Raw genomic sequence first — 16,978 nt, 5'->3', positions numbered from 1 at the left:
GGGGGCTGTCAAAACTTAAATGTGCGGGCATCCTGTTTTGACAGACGACGCCCTTTCTAGCCTGGGAGCACCATAGACATGGTTCCCACATGTCTGCTTCATTGCTTGGCACCACCCGTCTAGACTGGGGAAACCCATCACTTCGCTGGGTCCTATTTCCAGTGGCCATGGAGCAACCAGACAGACAACAAGTGGTGACAGAGCTGCTACTTTGAATGTGCCACGTCAGCACGATGGCAGACACCACTGCTGCTGCTTTTTATTTGTAAAGAATAAAGGACTGCTCTACCCACTCATTTTACTTACTCTCCCCTTTCGCTTTGCTTTTAAAAAGGTATTACATGTTATTGATGATCAGAACCCTACCACATATTAAAAATGTCTAGCTCTAGCAGCGAGTTTGTTTTCACTTGAAAGTCACCGCAGTAGTCTGGAAAGGATGGGGGGCGGGGCGGGTAGAGAGAGACCCATTTGGGAGATGTCACGGCTGGATTGCAGGCTTTCTTTTCTTTGTGCCCTGGGTAAGCTGTAAGTGGGTCACCAGGTAGCCTGAATGCCAGGGAGTGCCATATGCATGCCATAGCGAGACCCATGCAGACCACACTTCTGAGAATAACAGTGGGGGCCAGACCCACAGACCCAGGGGACCACCTCCCCTGACCTGTGGGCCCAGGACATACCAACCATTCTGTTCTTGTCGTTAAATCTGGAGTAACAGAAATAAACCAAGGGTAGATCAACAACAGAAATAACAACAAAACAAAGTGAGCTTCTTAAAATACCCTATTTGTGGTGTAGTTGAAATAATTGTGGCTAAGACCAAAGGGGGGATATACACTGCAAGACGAGGCCAAATTAGGCATACTAGTTAAACAAACATCAAAGTAAACACAAGAATGCATGTTTTGCCTGCCTTTTTGATGTTTCTGTTTTTCATCTTAACCTCACTGCACCATATCTTGCTACTAGGAAATTTGCATTTCTTTTAAACAACTTTATAGCCATCTCCCATTCTTTCACAAACTGAAAGAAAAAACTGTCCTTTTGTGAAATCAAAGTATTCTTACCAGCTTTGAATTATAAGGAAGAGGCTACTTTTGTTATTAATGAATTTATTGCTTGTGCTTTTTCTTCCTTTTTTTTTTTTTAAAAGGAAAAGGAGACTGGAAGAAGAAAAATAAGTATTTCTGGCAGAACTTCCGAAAGAACCAGAAAGGAATAATGAGACAGACTTCAAAAGGTACTGCAATGCAGCTGGCAGACAGTAGGTCCTTTCAGCTCTAACATGTGGAGAAGCCTGTGCTGTTAATCTCAGTGGATGCTGTAAGTTAGCGTAACTCACCGCATGTGCCCATAAGATGTTCAACTTTTCTGACATTCCTGTTGTTACTTTAAGACTTTGTCCCAGTGATTTTCTTTTCTTTAAGTCAAAAAAAAAAAAAAAAAAAACCAAAAGGGGACAAGTTCACAGTTCTTCCCTTTCGTAGATCTGAGAGCAGAGGCCGAATCTTTAGTTTTCTCAGTCGCACCAACCTCAGAAAGATCTTTTCTCTCGTCAAGATCTAGCCTGAAAGGGCCTAGAGAGCCCTCGCATGTGTTGGTTTGGGGCTCTCCTGTCCGCGCTCCCACTGAGGGCCTCTGCATTCTTCTGAACTTCTGATGCTCTCCTGCAGCTGGACGGTTATGGGGTGTTGCCCCTGGAAACTCCAGTGGTCTGACATCATGGGAATTTGCCTGGGCGGCTTTGTGAAGGGAGTTCTGCCCTACTCTTGGCTGTGTCTTTTGTTGTTGTTTATATAGTAAGTAAATATGTCATCCCTTTGAGGCTCAGTTACATAATTTATGTTTCCCCAGTATTCAGAGAAGAAACCGGAGCAAATCCACTTCCAGATTCCAGTCCAACTGAATGAGGTTATCAGTAGATATAAAATTTTCCTTGATCACCAGTGACACTACTTGTTTTGCTTTACAAACCTTAGTGTCCTGCGCTGTGTGGAACGTCTATCTAATTACCTGTATACGTGGAAATGAGAAAAATGGATGTGAACAGTAGACACGTCACAGCACACCTGGGTTCCTTGGCAACATTCCACATGGTTTTTTTTCCTCAAGTTGTCCTACTTTTAAGCATTCCCAGTTTTTTGTATTCACCCAGCATCACTTGTGATTCAAAATAAACCTTGGATTCTAAAAAAAAAAAGTCTAATTTAGAAAGAAAGCTAAGGAGAAAGGGAGAGGTACAAGAGGGAGGGAAGGAGGAAGCCAACAGTTTACCAGCTATCGTGAATTTTTAAAGAACCCAACCAATTTCCCATCACCCTCTCTGCCATTTGAGGTGACACAGACAGTAAAATGAATCAAACCAGCAGGCTTCTGTCTTCACCCAGCACACACTGTTATTCTCCCTGTGAAAGTAGCAAAGGGAACTTGAGGAGTATTTTTGGATTGATTGATTACTAAATGGAAATGAGATGGAAATACAGGGCAACATAAATTCCAAAGTCAGCTGTGCCTGAAATGGTTTCCTGCAAGTCTACAGGCAGACTCTTTCCCTCTGTCCTTTACACCAAAGGCAAATTAAGCCACAGCTGGGCATCCTAACGGTATTGGAAGCTGGTAAAAAGATTGAATGAGAAAGATGGGGAGGAGAGCAGGGTGCGGGACTGGAGTGGGGATGTTACAGCTCATGTTCACTAACATGTCCTTCCCCACACGCTGACCGGAGGCACCATTGCCCAGTGTGGCTCAGATATACTAGAGGCAATAGCAGTCTGTTTGCTCTGTAGGAAAATCTTTGGAATCTAACAGAACATTCTCATCTCTGCAGTTCTAGCTGCCTTCAGGTGTGAGTTGGAAGTTGATTTTCCCGCAGTTTGGAAACCAATTTATGACAATAATACTTTCAGATACAGACCTATATGGCACCCTTCTTCTGATTAACTGAACATGCTTCATGTCTGTGATTTGCACTTGGCTTTTTTTTTTTTTTTTTTTTTGTCTTCAGATGGAGTCTTGCTCTGTCACCTAGGCTGGAGTGCAGTGGTGTGATCTCAGCTCACTGCAACCTTCACCTCCTGGGTTCAAAGCAATTCTCCTGCTTCAATCTCCTGAGTAGCTGGTATTACAGGTACCTGCCACCACACCTGGCTAATTTCTGTATTTTTAGTGGAGACGGGGTTTCACCTTGTTGGCCAGGCTGGTCTCGAACTCCTGACCTCAAGTGGTCCACCTGCCTTGGCCTCCCAAAGTGCTGGGATTACAAGAATGAACCTCTTCGCCCGGGTGCACTTAGTTTCAAGGAATAATAACAGTGAAATAGCTTAGTAGGATTGGAAGGTTTTGCCAGGCTGTGGGTCTGGACTCTGTGACCTTCCTTCCTCTGTCATGACCTAGGGTTCTTTCTTACTTCTTTGCAAAAATATTTTCTTCTCATTTATATTCAAATGAAAGGACACAGAGAACCCACAGCTGAAGGAGCCTTGGAATGCTTGTATGATCCAGTTGGGTGTATAAATTAGATCTTTACTCCACCTATAGTGAGGAGCTCTCTCTTACTTTCCTCCAAAACCCGTCCACTGGGCACACCATCTCAAAGGCTCTGATCATCTTGAAGGATTTGTTTCTAGGGTGACATGGTGAGATCCACATGTTCTGCAAGCCTGTTTCTCAATCAGAGGTGCTTATTCGCTTCTTTAAAAGCAGCATATTTTTCCCACCCTTTGCTTCATCAGTAACGTTCAACATACATAGTGTCCTGAGCAACATTCTTCCCTCGCCTAAGACAGCAGATATTCAGCATTGACGTTCTGTTTCGCTGTTCTTGTTTTCACTCCTGTTATTCTTTGTCCTCAATCTCCAGGAGAAGATGTTGGTTACGTTGCCAGTGAAATAACAATGAGCGATGAGGAGCGGATTCAGCTAATGATGATGGTCAAGGAAAAGATGATCACGATTGAGGAAGCACTTGCCAGGGTAAGCATGCAGATACCTGGTTTATATTTGTGAGGACTTGACTTCCTGAAGTGTAAAAATGTTTGGGGCCATCAAGGGGTATAGTTATCAGGTACCCGTGTTGTCAGATAAAATATTTATTCTGTTTACTTGATACAAGCATTCTACTTTGCGAGGTGAAACTTCTATAGTCAATGAAAACATGAACGAATGAATGAATGGCAGATATATTTGATCTGTGGACCACATTAACGGGAAAAATTCACAAGCCTTTTGAAAAGAACATAATCAGTGGTAAAAGATTAATTATTAAATAAAAATCAAATATGCTAAAAACATTGCAAACATCAGGTTTGGTTTTGTTGTTGTTGTTGTTGTTGTTGTTGTTGTTGTTGTTTGAGATAGGATCTCACTGTATTTCCCAGACTGTAGTGCAGTGGTGCGATCACAACTCACTGCAGCCTCAACCTCCTGGGCCCAAGCAATCCTCCCATGTCAGCCTCCTGAGTAGCTGGGACCACAAGTGTGTGACACCACACCCAGCTAATTTTTAAATTTTTTACAGAGACAGAGTCTCCTCATGTTGCCCAGGCTGGTCTCAAACCTGTGGGCTCAAGTGATACTCTCCCTTCGGCCTCCCAACATGTTAGAATTACAGGTATAAGCAAGCACACCTGGCCTATAAATATCAGTTCTATAAGATGCCTTCACAAACTGAATTTTGAATAATCTAAAGGTTATACTTACTTTCATATCTAAGTAAATATTAATTATAATTTGTTGTGTTTGTTTTTTGTTTTTATTTTTATTTCCCTCTGAGTTAAGTTAGGCACTACAAGAAGCCTAATTAACCTTTAGGATACTAGAGCAGCAGTTATACTAGTAAGGCAGCAATTTATTAAGAGATTCCCTGCTTTGTTGTTGAAAAACAAACCCATTGATTCTTGAATTTTCACTTTGAACAGCTGGTTCAGTACTGTGCAGATAAGTCCCAAATAAACAGGTTTGGAAATTGACAAAAACCTTCAAACCACCAAGGAAACATTGAATGAGTTAAGACTTTACCATTGTCTTGTTCCATTTTGTGCTGCTGTAACAGAATACCACAGATTGCATAATTCATCAAGAACAGGAATTTATTGGCACACAGTTCCGGAGGCTGGGAAATCTAATGTCAAGGGGCCCCAGCAGGTTTGATGTCTGGTGAGACTATGCTCTCCTATGATGACGCCTTGTGTACCATGTCATCTGCAGGGGAGGAAGGCTGGATGCTTATAAGCCAGAAGGAGGAATGCCAGGAAGCTAAAGGGGGCAAACTTGCCCATTTATAATAACAGTAATACTACCCTATCACCTCCCAAAGTTTCATCTCTTAATACCACCACACCAGCTACCAAATTCTCACCATCAGCTTGGGGAGAGACAAACATTCAACAGGTAGAAACCATAATATTCAACCTATAGCAACCATTGAGTGGAATCTTAAAGGTCTGAAACCTTGAAACAGTGGCACACATGTACTCAGTTTAGTTTAATATACAGTAGTTCCCTCTTACATGCAAGGGATGTGTTCTAAGACCCCCAGTGAATGCCTGAAACTGCAGATGGTACCAAACCCTATACATACTGTGTATGTTTTTTCTTATGTTCCTATGCATACATGTCCATGGTAGAGCTTAATCTATAAATTAGACATAATAAGAAATTAACAACAATAACTAAAAATAAAATAGAACAATTATAACAGTATCCTGTAATAAAAGTTATGTGACAAAGATGTCCATTTTCACCACTGTTTTTCAACATAGTACTGGAAGTCCTAGCTATAGCAATCAGGCAAGAGAAAGAAATAAAAGAGAACCAAAGACTCCACTGAAAAACTATTAGAACTGATAAATTAAGTAAAGTTGCAGGCTACAAAATCAACACATAAAAATCAGTAGCATTTCTATATGCCAGCAATACATAATCTGAAAAGAAATCAAGAAAGTAATCCCATTTATAATAGCTACAAATAAAATACCTAAGAATAAACTCAACCAAAGAAGTGAAAGCTGTCATTGTGAAAGCTTTCATTATAATGAAAACAGTAAAACATTGATGCAAGAAAAGGACACCAAAAAGAAAAAAGAAAAAAGAAAAAAGGAAAACTATTCCATGTTCATGGATTAGAAGGATCAGTATCATTAAAATGGCTATACTGTCCAAAGCAATCTACAGATTCAGTGCAATCCATATCAAAATACCAATGACATGCTTCACAGAATTAGAAGAAATAAACTTACACTTTGGGAGGCCGAGGTGGGCAGATCATTCGAGATCAGGAGTTCGGGACCAACCTGGCCAACATGGTGAAAGCCCGTCTCTACTAAAAATACAAAAATTAGCCAGGCGTGGTGGTGCCTGTCTGTAGCAAGCTACTTGGGAGGCTGAGGCAGAAGAATGGCTTGAATCGGGGAGGTGGAGACAATGAGCCAAGATCGTTCCATTGAACTCCAGCCTGGGTGAGAGAGTGAGAATCCATCCACCCCCACCCCCCAAAGAAAAAGAAAGAAGAAAAAATAATCTTAAAATGTATATTGAACCACAGAATACATAGAATAGCCAAAGCCATCCTGAGCAAAAAGAACAAAACTGGGGGAATGACATTAACTGACTTCAAATCTATACTGTGGAGCTGTAGTAACCAAACAGCATGGTCCTGGCATAAATCAGACATATAGACCAATGGACTAGAATAGGAAGCCCGGAAATAAACCCATCCATCTACAGTGAACTCACTTTCAACAAAGGTACCAAGAATATACATTGGGGAAAGAACAATCTCTTCAATAAATGGTGCTGGGAAAATTGGATATTCATATGCAGAAGAATGAAACTAGACCCCTCTCTCTTGCCATATAGAAAAATCTAATCAAAATGGATTAAAGACAAATCTTTAAGACTCAACTATGAAACTAGTAAAAGAAAACATTGAGGAAATTCTCCAGGATATTGGACTGGGCAAAAATGTCTTGAGTGATACCCTAAAAGTACAGGCAGCTAAAACAAAAATGGACAAATGGGATCACATCATGTTAAAATGCTTCTGCACAGCAAACAAAGCAATCAGCAAAGTGAAAAGACAACCCACATACTGGGAGAAAATATTCGCAAACTACCTGTCGGACAAAGGATTAATAAACAATATATGTGGAACTCAAACAACTCAATAGGAAAAAATCCAATAATCTAATTTAAAAAATGGAGAAAATATCTGAATAGACATTTCTCAGAAGACGTACAAAGGGAAAACAGACATGTGAAAAGGTGCTCAACATTATTGGTCATCAGAGAAATGCAAATCAAAACTACAATAAGATATCATCTCACCCCAATTAAAATGGCTTTGTGGTACAGAGTCTCACTCTGTCACCCAGGCTGGAATGCAGTGGCGAGATTTTGGCTCAGTGGGTTCAAGGGATTCTCCTGCCTCAGCCTCCCTTAAAAGCTGGGATCACAGGTGCCTGCCACCACATCTGGCTAATTTTTTTTTTTTTTTTTTTTTTTTTTTGAGATGCAGTCTCGCTCTGTCACCCAGGTTGGAGTGCGGCACAATCTTGGCTCACTGCAACCTCCACATCCCAGGTTCCAACAATTCTCCTGCCTCAACCTCCTGAGTAGCTGGGATTACAGGTGCCCACTACCATGCCTAGCTAATTTTTGTATTTTTAGTAGAGACAGTGTTTCACCGTGTTGGCCAGGCTGGTCTCGAACTCCTGACCTCAGGTGATCCACCTGCCTTGGCGTCCCAAAGTGTTGCGATTACAGGTGTGAGTCACTGCGCCTGGCCTAAAATGGCTTTTATCCAAAAGACAGGCAATAACAAATGCTGTTAAGGATATGGAGAAAGGGGGACCCTCATATATTGTTGATGAGAATATAAATTATTACAGCCACTATGGAGAACAGTATGGAGGTTCCTCATGATACAAAAAATAGAACTACCGTATGATGCAGCAATCCCACTGCTAGTATCTATCCAAAAGAAGGGAAGTTAGCATAGAGCTATGTGCTCTGTCATGTTTTATTGCAGTGCTGTTGACAATAGCCAAGACTTGGAAGCAACCTAAGTGTCCATCAACAGATGAATGGATTAAAAAAATGTGATACATATACACAGTGGAACACTACACAGCCATAAAAAAGAGTGAGTTTCTGTCATTTACAACAACATGGATGGAAGTGGAGGACATTATGTTAAGTGAAATAAGCCAGGCACAGAAAGTCAAACTGCACAAGTTCTCACGCATTTGTGGGAGGTAAAAATTAAAACAATTGAACTGATGGAGATAGAGAGTAGAATGATGGTTACGAGAGCCTGGGGATGGTAGTGAGGAGGTGAGGGGAAGTATGGATGGTTAATGGGTATGAAATGAATGACGAATGAAGAATGAATAGCATCCAGGATTTGCTAGCACAACAGGGTGACTACAGTCAACAATAATTTGTTGTACATTTAAAAATAACTAAAAGATTATAATTGGAATGCAGATGAGCAGGTCGGTGCTGGGGCAGGTGGTAGAGTGGGTGGCAGGTGAAAGTGACAGCCTCCTGTCCATGCTGCTCATCTCCTGCACCTTCATCCTCAGCCTGGTCTGCTTTGCCACAACAGTAACCACCTAGCCCAGCTGCCGGCTGGTGCAAAATGCTCATCGTATGTTTTCTCTCCCATTCCATTCCTTGGGCATGCCATACATTTGGGAAAAGTTCAATTGAGTTTCTAGAAAGTGCATATGAGAAGTACGGGCATATGGGAAGTATGGACCGTATTTAGTTTTTCTGTGATAAGCAAGACATTTGCTCCTGGAGAGAGATGTGACTGCACCACTACTTTTTTTAATATTTTATTTTATTTTATTTTCTGAGATGGAGGTTTGCCCAAGCTGAAGTGAGGTAGCATGATCTCGGCTCACTGCAACCTCCACCTCCCGGGTTCAAGTGATACTTCTGCCTCAGCTTCCTGAGTAGCTGGGATTATAGGCACCTGTCACCACGCCCGGCTAATTTTTGTATTTTTAGTAGAGACAGGGTTTTACCATGTTGGCCAGGCTGGTCTCGAACTCCTGACCTCATGTGATCTACCTGCCTCGGTCTCCCAAAGTACTAGGATTACAGGCATGAGCCACTGCATCCAGCTGACTGCACCATTTTTTAATAGTAAAACCAAAGATCTGAATGCAGAAGATGTCTACAGTCATCTCAGGGCACCTGTGTTTGGGAAGGGAGTTGAATGTGATATGCCTAATCCAATGTTCTTGGGGCAAGAGAAAATGTTAAAAAGTAGCCTTAATGTAGCCCACTTCAGACAGCAAGTTTCTATAACTGAAAAAGAAAGGAATACTTTCAAGTTGGGGAGAAAGTGGAGAAAAAAAATCGTGTGAAGCTCTTTCTGAGGTCATAATTTGATAGCTAGCCATGGTTTACATGGAAAGGAAATCAGAAGTCAACTCAGCGAGAGGTGGCACAGCTGTGTGCATATGTGAGTGGTGGCTTCGGGCCTTTGGCCTGGCTGCAGCCACCTTGGCCGCCTCTGCGTGGTTGCAGAAGCAGCTACAAAGCTCACTGAGAGCACGACTGTTGTCTATAAGGCAACCCAGAAACACAGAAACCAGAAGAAAAAATCCAAAGCATTCTCCAAACTTTGCTGGATTCTACAGACAAGAGTGAGTGCCTATCGGCAGATGAAGAAATCATAGGACTGCTTATTAGACTGTTCTCAGGGTCACATACATCCTCAACTACTGGTTCCTAAATGAGCTGCTTTATAGCCAGAGATGAAACATGTCATGAAAAATGTTATTTGAAGCAGAAAACTGTCCATGGAGAGGATCTACCTTCTTTTTTTTTTTTTGAGACGGAGTCTTGCTCTGTCGCCCAGGCTGGAGTGTAGCTGTCTCTTATACACATCTAGATGTGTATAAGAGACAGATCTCAGCTCACTGCAAGCTCCGCCTCCCGGGTTTACGCCATTCTCCTGCCTCAGCCTCCCGAGTAGCTGGGACTACAGGCGCCCGCCACCTCGCCCGGCTAGTTTTTTGTATTTTTTAGTAGAGACGGGGTTTCACCGTGTTAGCCAGGATGGTCTCGATCTCCTGACCTCGTGATCCGCCCGTCTCGGCCTCCCAAAGTGCTGGGATTACAGGCTTGAGCCACCGCGCCCGGCTATCTACCTTCTTTAACTTATGACCGGCTCAAGATTGAACCTCCCCAGCACTTTGGGAGGCCAAGGCAGGCGGATCAGCTGATGAGGTCAAGAGTTCAAGACCAGTCTGGCCAACATGGTGAAACCCTGTCTCTAATAAAAATACAAAATTAGCCAGGCGTGGTGGCACGCGCGTGTAACCCCAGCTACATGGGAGGCTGAGGCAGGGGAATTGCAGAGGCAGAGGTTGCAGTGAGCCGAGATCTCGCTATTGCACTCCAGCCAGGGCAAAAAGAGCAAAACTCCATCTAAAAAAAAAAAAAAGATTGAAACTTGTATAATGACTGTATAGAGAGAGTTAAGACTTAGACTTCCTGTATTGACTATACTGAGAATGGCTAAACTGCCTCAGAGGGTGTGATAGGACGTACCATTCCTCCAGGCCACCAAACAGGTTTATCTCCCACTGTCAATCAAGAATTTCAAGACACTTGGGTGGAGCTTGTGGATCTGAATCCTGATCAGTGATTACAGGACAACTCAACAGGAGAGAAGATTGTCTATGTGCCATTTGGAGGTGGGCGTCATCATATTGGGAAAAATTTTGCCCATGTTCAGATCAAGACAATTTGGTCCACTCTGTTTCATTTGCATGAATTTGATTTCATTGATGGATCTTTTCCCACTGTAAATTATAAAACCATGATTCATCACGCCCCTAAAAACCCAGATATCACATACAAATGAAGATCAAAATGAAAAAGGCTACAAAGAACTAATATGTGAAACATTACTGTAAGCTGAAATCATTTGAAAAGAATGAAATTTACAAAACAAACCTCAGTGTACTATCTTTTTTAGTGTAATTTTAAAATATAGCTTAATTTAGGATTTCAATATTTTATTTACTGAATGCTTTCCTCCCATCTAGTGGCATTAACAGACATTTTCTAATAGCTGTATGATGGATAATTAACACGTGCTTTAAGGAAGTCAAGCTCATTAGTAAAAAAGTTGCTTAGGGAGATCTAGGTCATTGGCAGATTTTAAATAACAATTTCTGTGCACCAGGATACCTCAGAGCTATTGCAGGTTTGATATCAGACCACTGCAGTAAAGGGAATATTGCAGTAAAGTGAGTCACATAAATTTGTTGGTGTTCTCAAAAAAACAGTTGCTGGATTTATTATAAGACACACCTCCTTATCTCTTCATAGAACTGAAAAGAGTTAGGGCCTTGCTCTGGATTCGGCGTTGGCTTACGAGAGTGTTGTGTCTGCTATGATCTTCTACCCAGACCACTCAAACTTTCTCCATGTCAGCAATAAGGCTGTTCCATTTTCTCATCATTTGTGTGTTCACTGGAGTAGCACTTTTCATTTCCTTCAATAACTTTTCCTTTGCATTGCCAACTTAACTGTTTGATGCAAAAGGCCTAGCTTTTAGCTTACCCTGGCTTTCAACATGCCTTCCTCACTAAGCTTAATCATTCATTCCTAGCTTTTGATTTAAAGTGAGAAGCATGCTACTCTTCCTTTCAATTAAATACACAGAGGCAATTGCAGGGTTATTAATTGGCCTAATTTAAATATGTTGTGTCTCAGGAAATAGGGAGGCTTGAGCAGGAGGGAGAGAGATGGGAGAATGGCCCGTCAGTGGAGCCGTCAGAACACACACATTATCCATTAAGTTCATATCTTATATGTTTAGGTTCATGGCTCCCCAAAACAATTACAATATTAACATCCGAGGTCACAGATCACAGGTCACCATAACAGATGTAATAAGAATGAAAAAGTTTGAAATACTGTAGGAATTACCAAAATGTGACAGCAGGGACTCAGAATGAGCTCATATTGTTAGAAAAGTGGCACTGATAAACTTCTTCGATGCAGGGCTACCACAAACTTTCAATTTGTAAAACGCAGTTTCTGTGATATGCAGTAAAGTCAAACTTAGTAAAATGAGGTGTGCCTGTACCAATTTTAAGGCCTTACATAGCTCTTGGCAAATAAGTTTAGGACATTCAAATCTTTTACTAATTCCGTAAGATGTAGAAAGCCCATACTTGGAAGCTATAGGTTATTCGTTTATGTGAGTAATTTTTTTGTTGTGGGGTGAAGAGGGAAGGGAATACACTCACATTTAAAGCCTTGTATAAAAGAGAATAGTAGTAAATTTCTTGGAATGATAATACTCAGCATTGATGAGTGATATTGTAGAAAAATATGTCCTTTGCAATTTTAACTGGAAGCACTGTCTATAGGAAATTGAGAGAGATCTATGACCATGATTTAATAATCACATTTCCTTAAAAATAATTATTTATACTGAAGACTGCTCAAGTCAATGTGATCTAATCATTAAGTATTACACATTGATCTGTTAATGTATGTTTCTGATTCCAACAAGACTGTATCTGTGTGAAAGTCAGAAATAAAGTCCTTTGGAGATTAAGAAAAGAGCACTTAAAGTTTGTCATTGACTGTCACTGATGTTTTGGCATCATGAACTTTTTTTTTTTTTGAGACAGGGTCTCGCTCTGTAGCCCAGGCTAGAGTACACTGGCGTGATCATGGTTCACTGCAGCCTCGACCTCCCAGGCTCAAGCGGTTCTCATGCCTCAGCTTCCTTAATAGCTGGGACTCTAGGTAGGCACGTGCTACCACACCTGGCTAATTTATTTATTTATTTATTTTTTTGAGACAGAGTCTTGCTCTGTCGCCCAGGCTGGGGTGTAGTGGTGCAATCTCGGCTCACTGCAACTCCACCTCCCAGGTTCAAGCAATTCTTCTGCTTCAGCCTCCCAAGCAGCTGGGACTCCAGGCACACGCCACCAGGCCCAGCTAATTTTTGGATTTTTCGTAGAGACGGGGTTTCACCATGTTGGCCAGGCTAGTCTCGAACTCCCGACCTCAAATGATCCACCTGCCTTGGCCTCCCAAAGTGGTGGGATTACAGGCGTGAGCCACCGTGCCTAGTCCAAACTTTTCTTCATTCCGGGTGTCATACATCTGATTCCCCGGAAGCACAGCCTGAGACAGGGACTCTTGTGTATCTTAGTCTATTTAGTGTTGCTATAAAGGAATACCTGAGACTGGGTAACTTACAAAGAAAAGGGGTTTATTTGGCTCATGATTCTACCTGCTGGGAGAGTAGTCATCTAGTGAAAACCTCAGGCTGCTTCCACTTACGGTGGAAGGCAGTGTGTGCAGAGATCACTTGGTAAGAAGAAACAAGAGGGAGAAGGGAGGTGCCTGGCTCTTTTATAACAACTGCTCTTTGGGGAACAAATAGAGTGAGAAATCACCTTCTCCACCCCTCCACAGGGTATGAAACTATTCTTAAGGGATCCTCCCTCATGGCCCCAAACATCTCTCTTTAGGCCCCCTTCCCCAGTATTGGAATTCAATTTCAGTATGAGGTTTGGGGAAAGAGACATCCAAACTATATATAGCATTGTGCAAGTGGCTTATTGAAAGAAGGCTTTAAAGAGAAACCTCTAAGTGAGGGAGAAGGATGAAGTTGGACAGAGATGTGATTTCAGGAGGAGTCTAGCCTCACTCAGCCTGATTCCAAATGGAGTGGGGAGCCCTGGAGGGTGACTGGCATTGTAGAGTTAGTCATGCCAGTGATAAGATGTCTGAAAGCTGATTGCGGTTGGGGAGCAGCCATCTAGATATCTTTGTGGAGACAGCTTCTCTTAGTCATGTTCTCTAGAGCAGGGTGTGTGAATTTATACCTACCGGACATTCTTATAAAGTCATTAAGGTAATCTGGGCATCTGGTATACCAGAGCACAAGATTATGAACTAGGAACCTAGATGTATTATTGAGTCATTTCCTTGTAAAAGCTATTGTGCATCAAATCACAGAGATTTGGACACATATAGAGTCCATAGGAGGTTTTTAAAAAATTGATCCCATGGGGAGAAGTTGGAAGGGATTTATCTCAAAAGAAGCAGAAAAGAACTTAATCACAGTCTTCGAATGTCTGAGGGTTGTTAAAGAGTACATCTTTCGGATGTCCTGGAGAATGTTTGATTGTTTGTTTGTTTTTAAAATCTCTACTGAGGACAGATTAGAAAGAAATGAATTTAAAAAGCAGCTGGAGTGGATTTCGGTTTAATATAACATAAATGCTCTTTATAGTAAGTACTGGTAGAAATTGGAACATTATGATATATCTCTCCTTAAAGGTCTCCAAGATGGAATGAACATTACTCTTTTAAAGATGGCCATCATTCTAAAAAATCATGTCATGGACTTCAGCTGTGAGAAAACAGTGAGATTTGGGATCACAGGATGTGAGGGAATGTTTTTGCTTAAGACACACACACATACACATACCTTAAAATGTCATTATTTTATAACTCCTGGAATTAATGTAAAACGCTACAGATTTGCTTTAAAAGGTATGCATTCTTTAATGAAATTACAAATGGTCATGCCTTCATGAAATTATAATTAAACCAAAACTTCTTGAACCAAAGTGGAATATAAAAATGTAATTATAACAGGTAATTATCAATGTAATAACCTGTGTAATTACATGATTTTTTTTTTCCTGTGCAGTGCACTTAAAAAAAAAAGAGATCTTGTTTTGTAACTTTAAAACACTTAGAATTGTGTAATTAGGATAATTAAAAAAACAGTTTGCAGGTGCAGTGGCTCACGCCTCTAATCTCAGCACTTTGAGAGGCGAAGGCAGGCAGATCACTTGAGCCCAGGAGTTCGACACCAGCCTGGGCATCATGATGAAACCTCATCTCTACAAAAAGATACAAAATAATTAGCTGGATGTGGTGCCATGCCCCTGTAGTCCCAGCTACTCGGGAAGCTGAGATGGGAGGATTGCTCGAATCAGGGAGATCAAGGTTGCAATGAGCCGTGATTGCCCTACTGCACTCCAGCCTGGGCAACAGAGCAAAAGCCTGTTACAGAAAACAAACCAAAAAGCCAGTTGAGTAGCAAAGTTTGGATAGGGCATAGAATTAAAATCTGTATCAGAACAGCACACATACTTTTAGGCCCCAAAGTAGATAGCAGAGATGAGCATACAGCAGGAAAAAAAAAAATCATCATATGTGATTGACTAGTTAGAAATTTGGGCCGGGCGCGGTGGCTCACGCCTGTAATCCCAACACTTTGGGTGGCCGAGGCGGGCGGATCACAAGGTCAGGAGATCGAGACCACGGTGAAACCCTGTCTCTACTAAAAATACAAAAAATTAGCCAGGCGCGGTGGTGGGCGCCTGTAGTCCCAGCTACTCAGGAGGCTGAGGCAGGAGAATGGCGTGAACCCAGGAGGCAGAGCTTAGAGTGAGCAGGGATAGCGCCACAGCACTCTAGCCTGGGGGACAGAGCGAGACTCCGTCTCAAAAAAAAAAAAAAGAAGAAATTTGTACCTGTTTTCCTTAAAGCTGAAAGTTATTTAGTGGCTCCTAGGAGATGCAGCTAAGGTTGGGTATAAACATGGACTAGAGAACTGGAGACCTGATAATCTCATGATAATCCCATTTTCCAACGGGCAGATACTCTCAATCATACAGGGAGAATGTAGCATTTCACAAGCCAATATATCAAAATGGAGAGAACATCCTAGTGGATAACATAATATAAAGACTGGAACAATCTAAGTGTCCCTAATGTAACAGAAAGATTACAATGATTAATACCCCTAATACCCAAAAGTTTGAACATGTCAAGTTAATGTGAACTTTGAGCTTTCTTTTCTCTGAAAGCACAGTGGTAATAATAATAGTATTATAATAACCCTATTTCTTTGATATGGTGTGCTGAGAGTTTTGCTGCATTATCTTAGTTAGTTCTGGTAACAGCTCTGTAAGACAGATTTATTGTCATGCCTGTTTTCCAGGTGGAGGAACCGAAACATAGAGGGGTTAAATAATTTGTCCCCAGGGCTCCCAGCTGGTATTTGGTTCTGCATTCAAGCTCTTACTCAATAATCAGTACTGCCTACCTCCTCCCACATATATGCAGAAAAGAATTTCATAGGTTGAAGTCACAGTTGTGAAAGTGGCTTTTTCCTAGAGGAATAATGGTCATTGTAGTGGCGCTACCACATCCTCAAGCTCCAGGGCTTCGGGATTGTCCAGTCACCCTCACATGGGCTGTCAGGTTCAATTATTTCTGTTTTTAAGTTGCTTAGCTCATGGAACATGATTTGATCACTGTCTTAAATTCATATGTGCACACTGCTTTGTAATAGGATTTGAATGCAGTGACAATTGTTTTGAATCCCAGAGCTCAATTTCTGTGTGACACCTGGACTCTCACTATGCCATTCTGAAAGATCTCATATTGCTAAGTTAAATTTGCTCACTTATTTGGGAAATATGGTAAAAGAAGTTATAAAAATTTTTTTAAAGTAAATCTGCTCACTTTGCTATAGCTTGCCTGCCTGCCTTCCTGCCTTCCTTCTTTCCTTCCTCCTTTTTTTTTTTTTGAGATAGAATTTCGCTCTTGTCACCCAGGTTGGAGTGCAGTGGCATGATCTCAGCTCACAGCAACCTCTGCTCCTCAGGTTCAAGCGATTCTCCTGCCTCAGCCTCCTGAGTAGCTGAGATTACTCAGTACTCAGTACTGGGTGTGCGCCGCCACACCCAGCTAATTTTTGTATTTTTAGTAGAGACAGGGTTTCACCATCTTGGCCAGGCTGGTCTCGAACTCCTGACCTCAGGTTAACCAACCCGCCTTGGCCTCCCCAAAGTTCTGGGATTACAGGTGTGAGCTACTGCGCCTGGCCTGCTATAGGATTTCAATTGTCTTTCTGTGTTTTTCAAAAACTAGAAACCTTGTTTCTGAACCTAAACTTTCAGTA

At 41.7% G+C, this 16,978-nt stretch overlaps 1 protein-coding gene across 1 annotated transcript in view; it reads left to right on the top strand.

Annotated features, from left to right (window-relative positions):
• SASH1 (SAM and SH3 domain containing 1) overlaps positions 1 to 16,978 on the top strand; it is a 233,926-nt gene that overhangs the window by 154,868 nt on the left and 62,080 nt on the right. The window contains exons 6-7 of the mRNA XM_011964815.1: positions 1,154 to 1,240; positions 3,860 to 3,972. Of these exons, the coding sequence (XP_011820205.1) occupies positions 1,154 to 1,240; positions 3,860 to 3,972 (200 nt within the window). The remainder of the gene's footprint in view (positions 1 to 1,153; positions 1,241 to 3,859; positions 3,973 to 16,978) is intronic.

Source organism: Mandrillus leucophaeus, unplaced genomic scaffold, assembly GCF_000951045.1.
Source record: "Mandrillus leucophaeus isolate KB7577 unplaced genomic scaffold, Mleu.le_1.0 Scaffold708, whole genome shotgun sequence".
Lineage (NCBI taxonomy): Eukaryota > Metazoa > Chordata > Mammalia > Primates > Cercopithecidae > Mandrillus > Mandrillus leucophaeus.
This window is presented reverse-complemented; position numbering and strand designations above follow the sequence as displayed.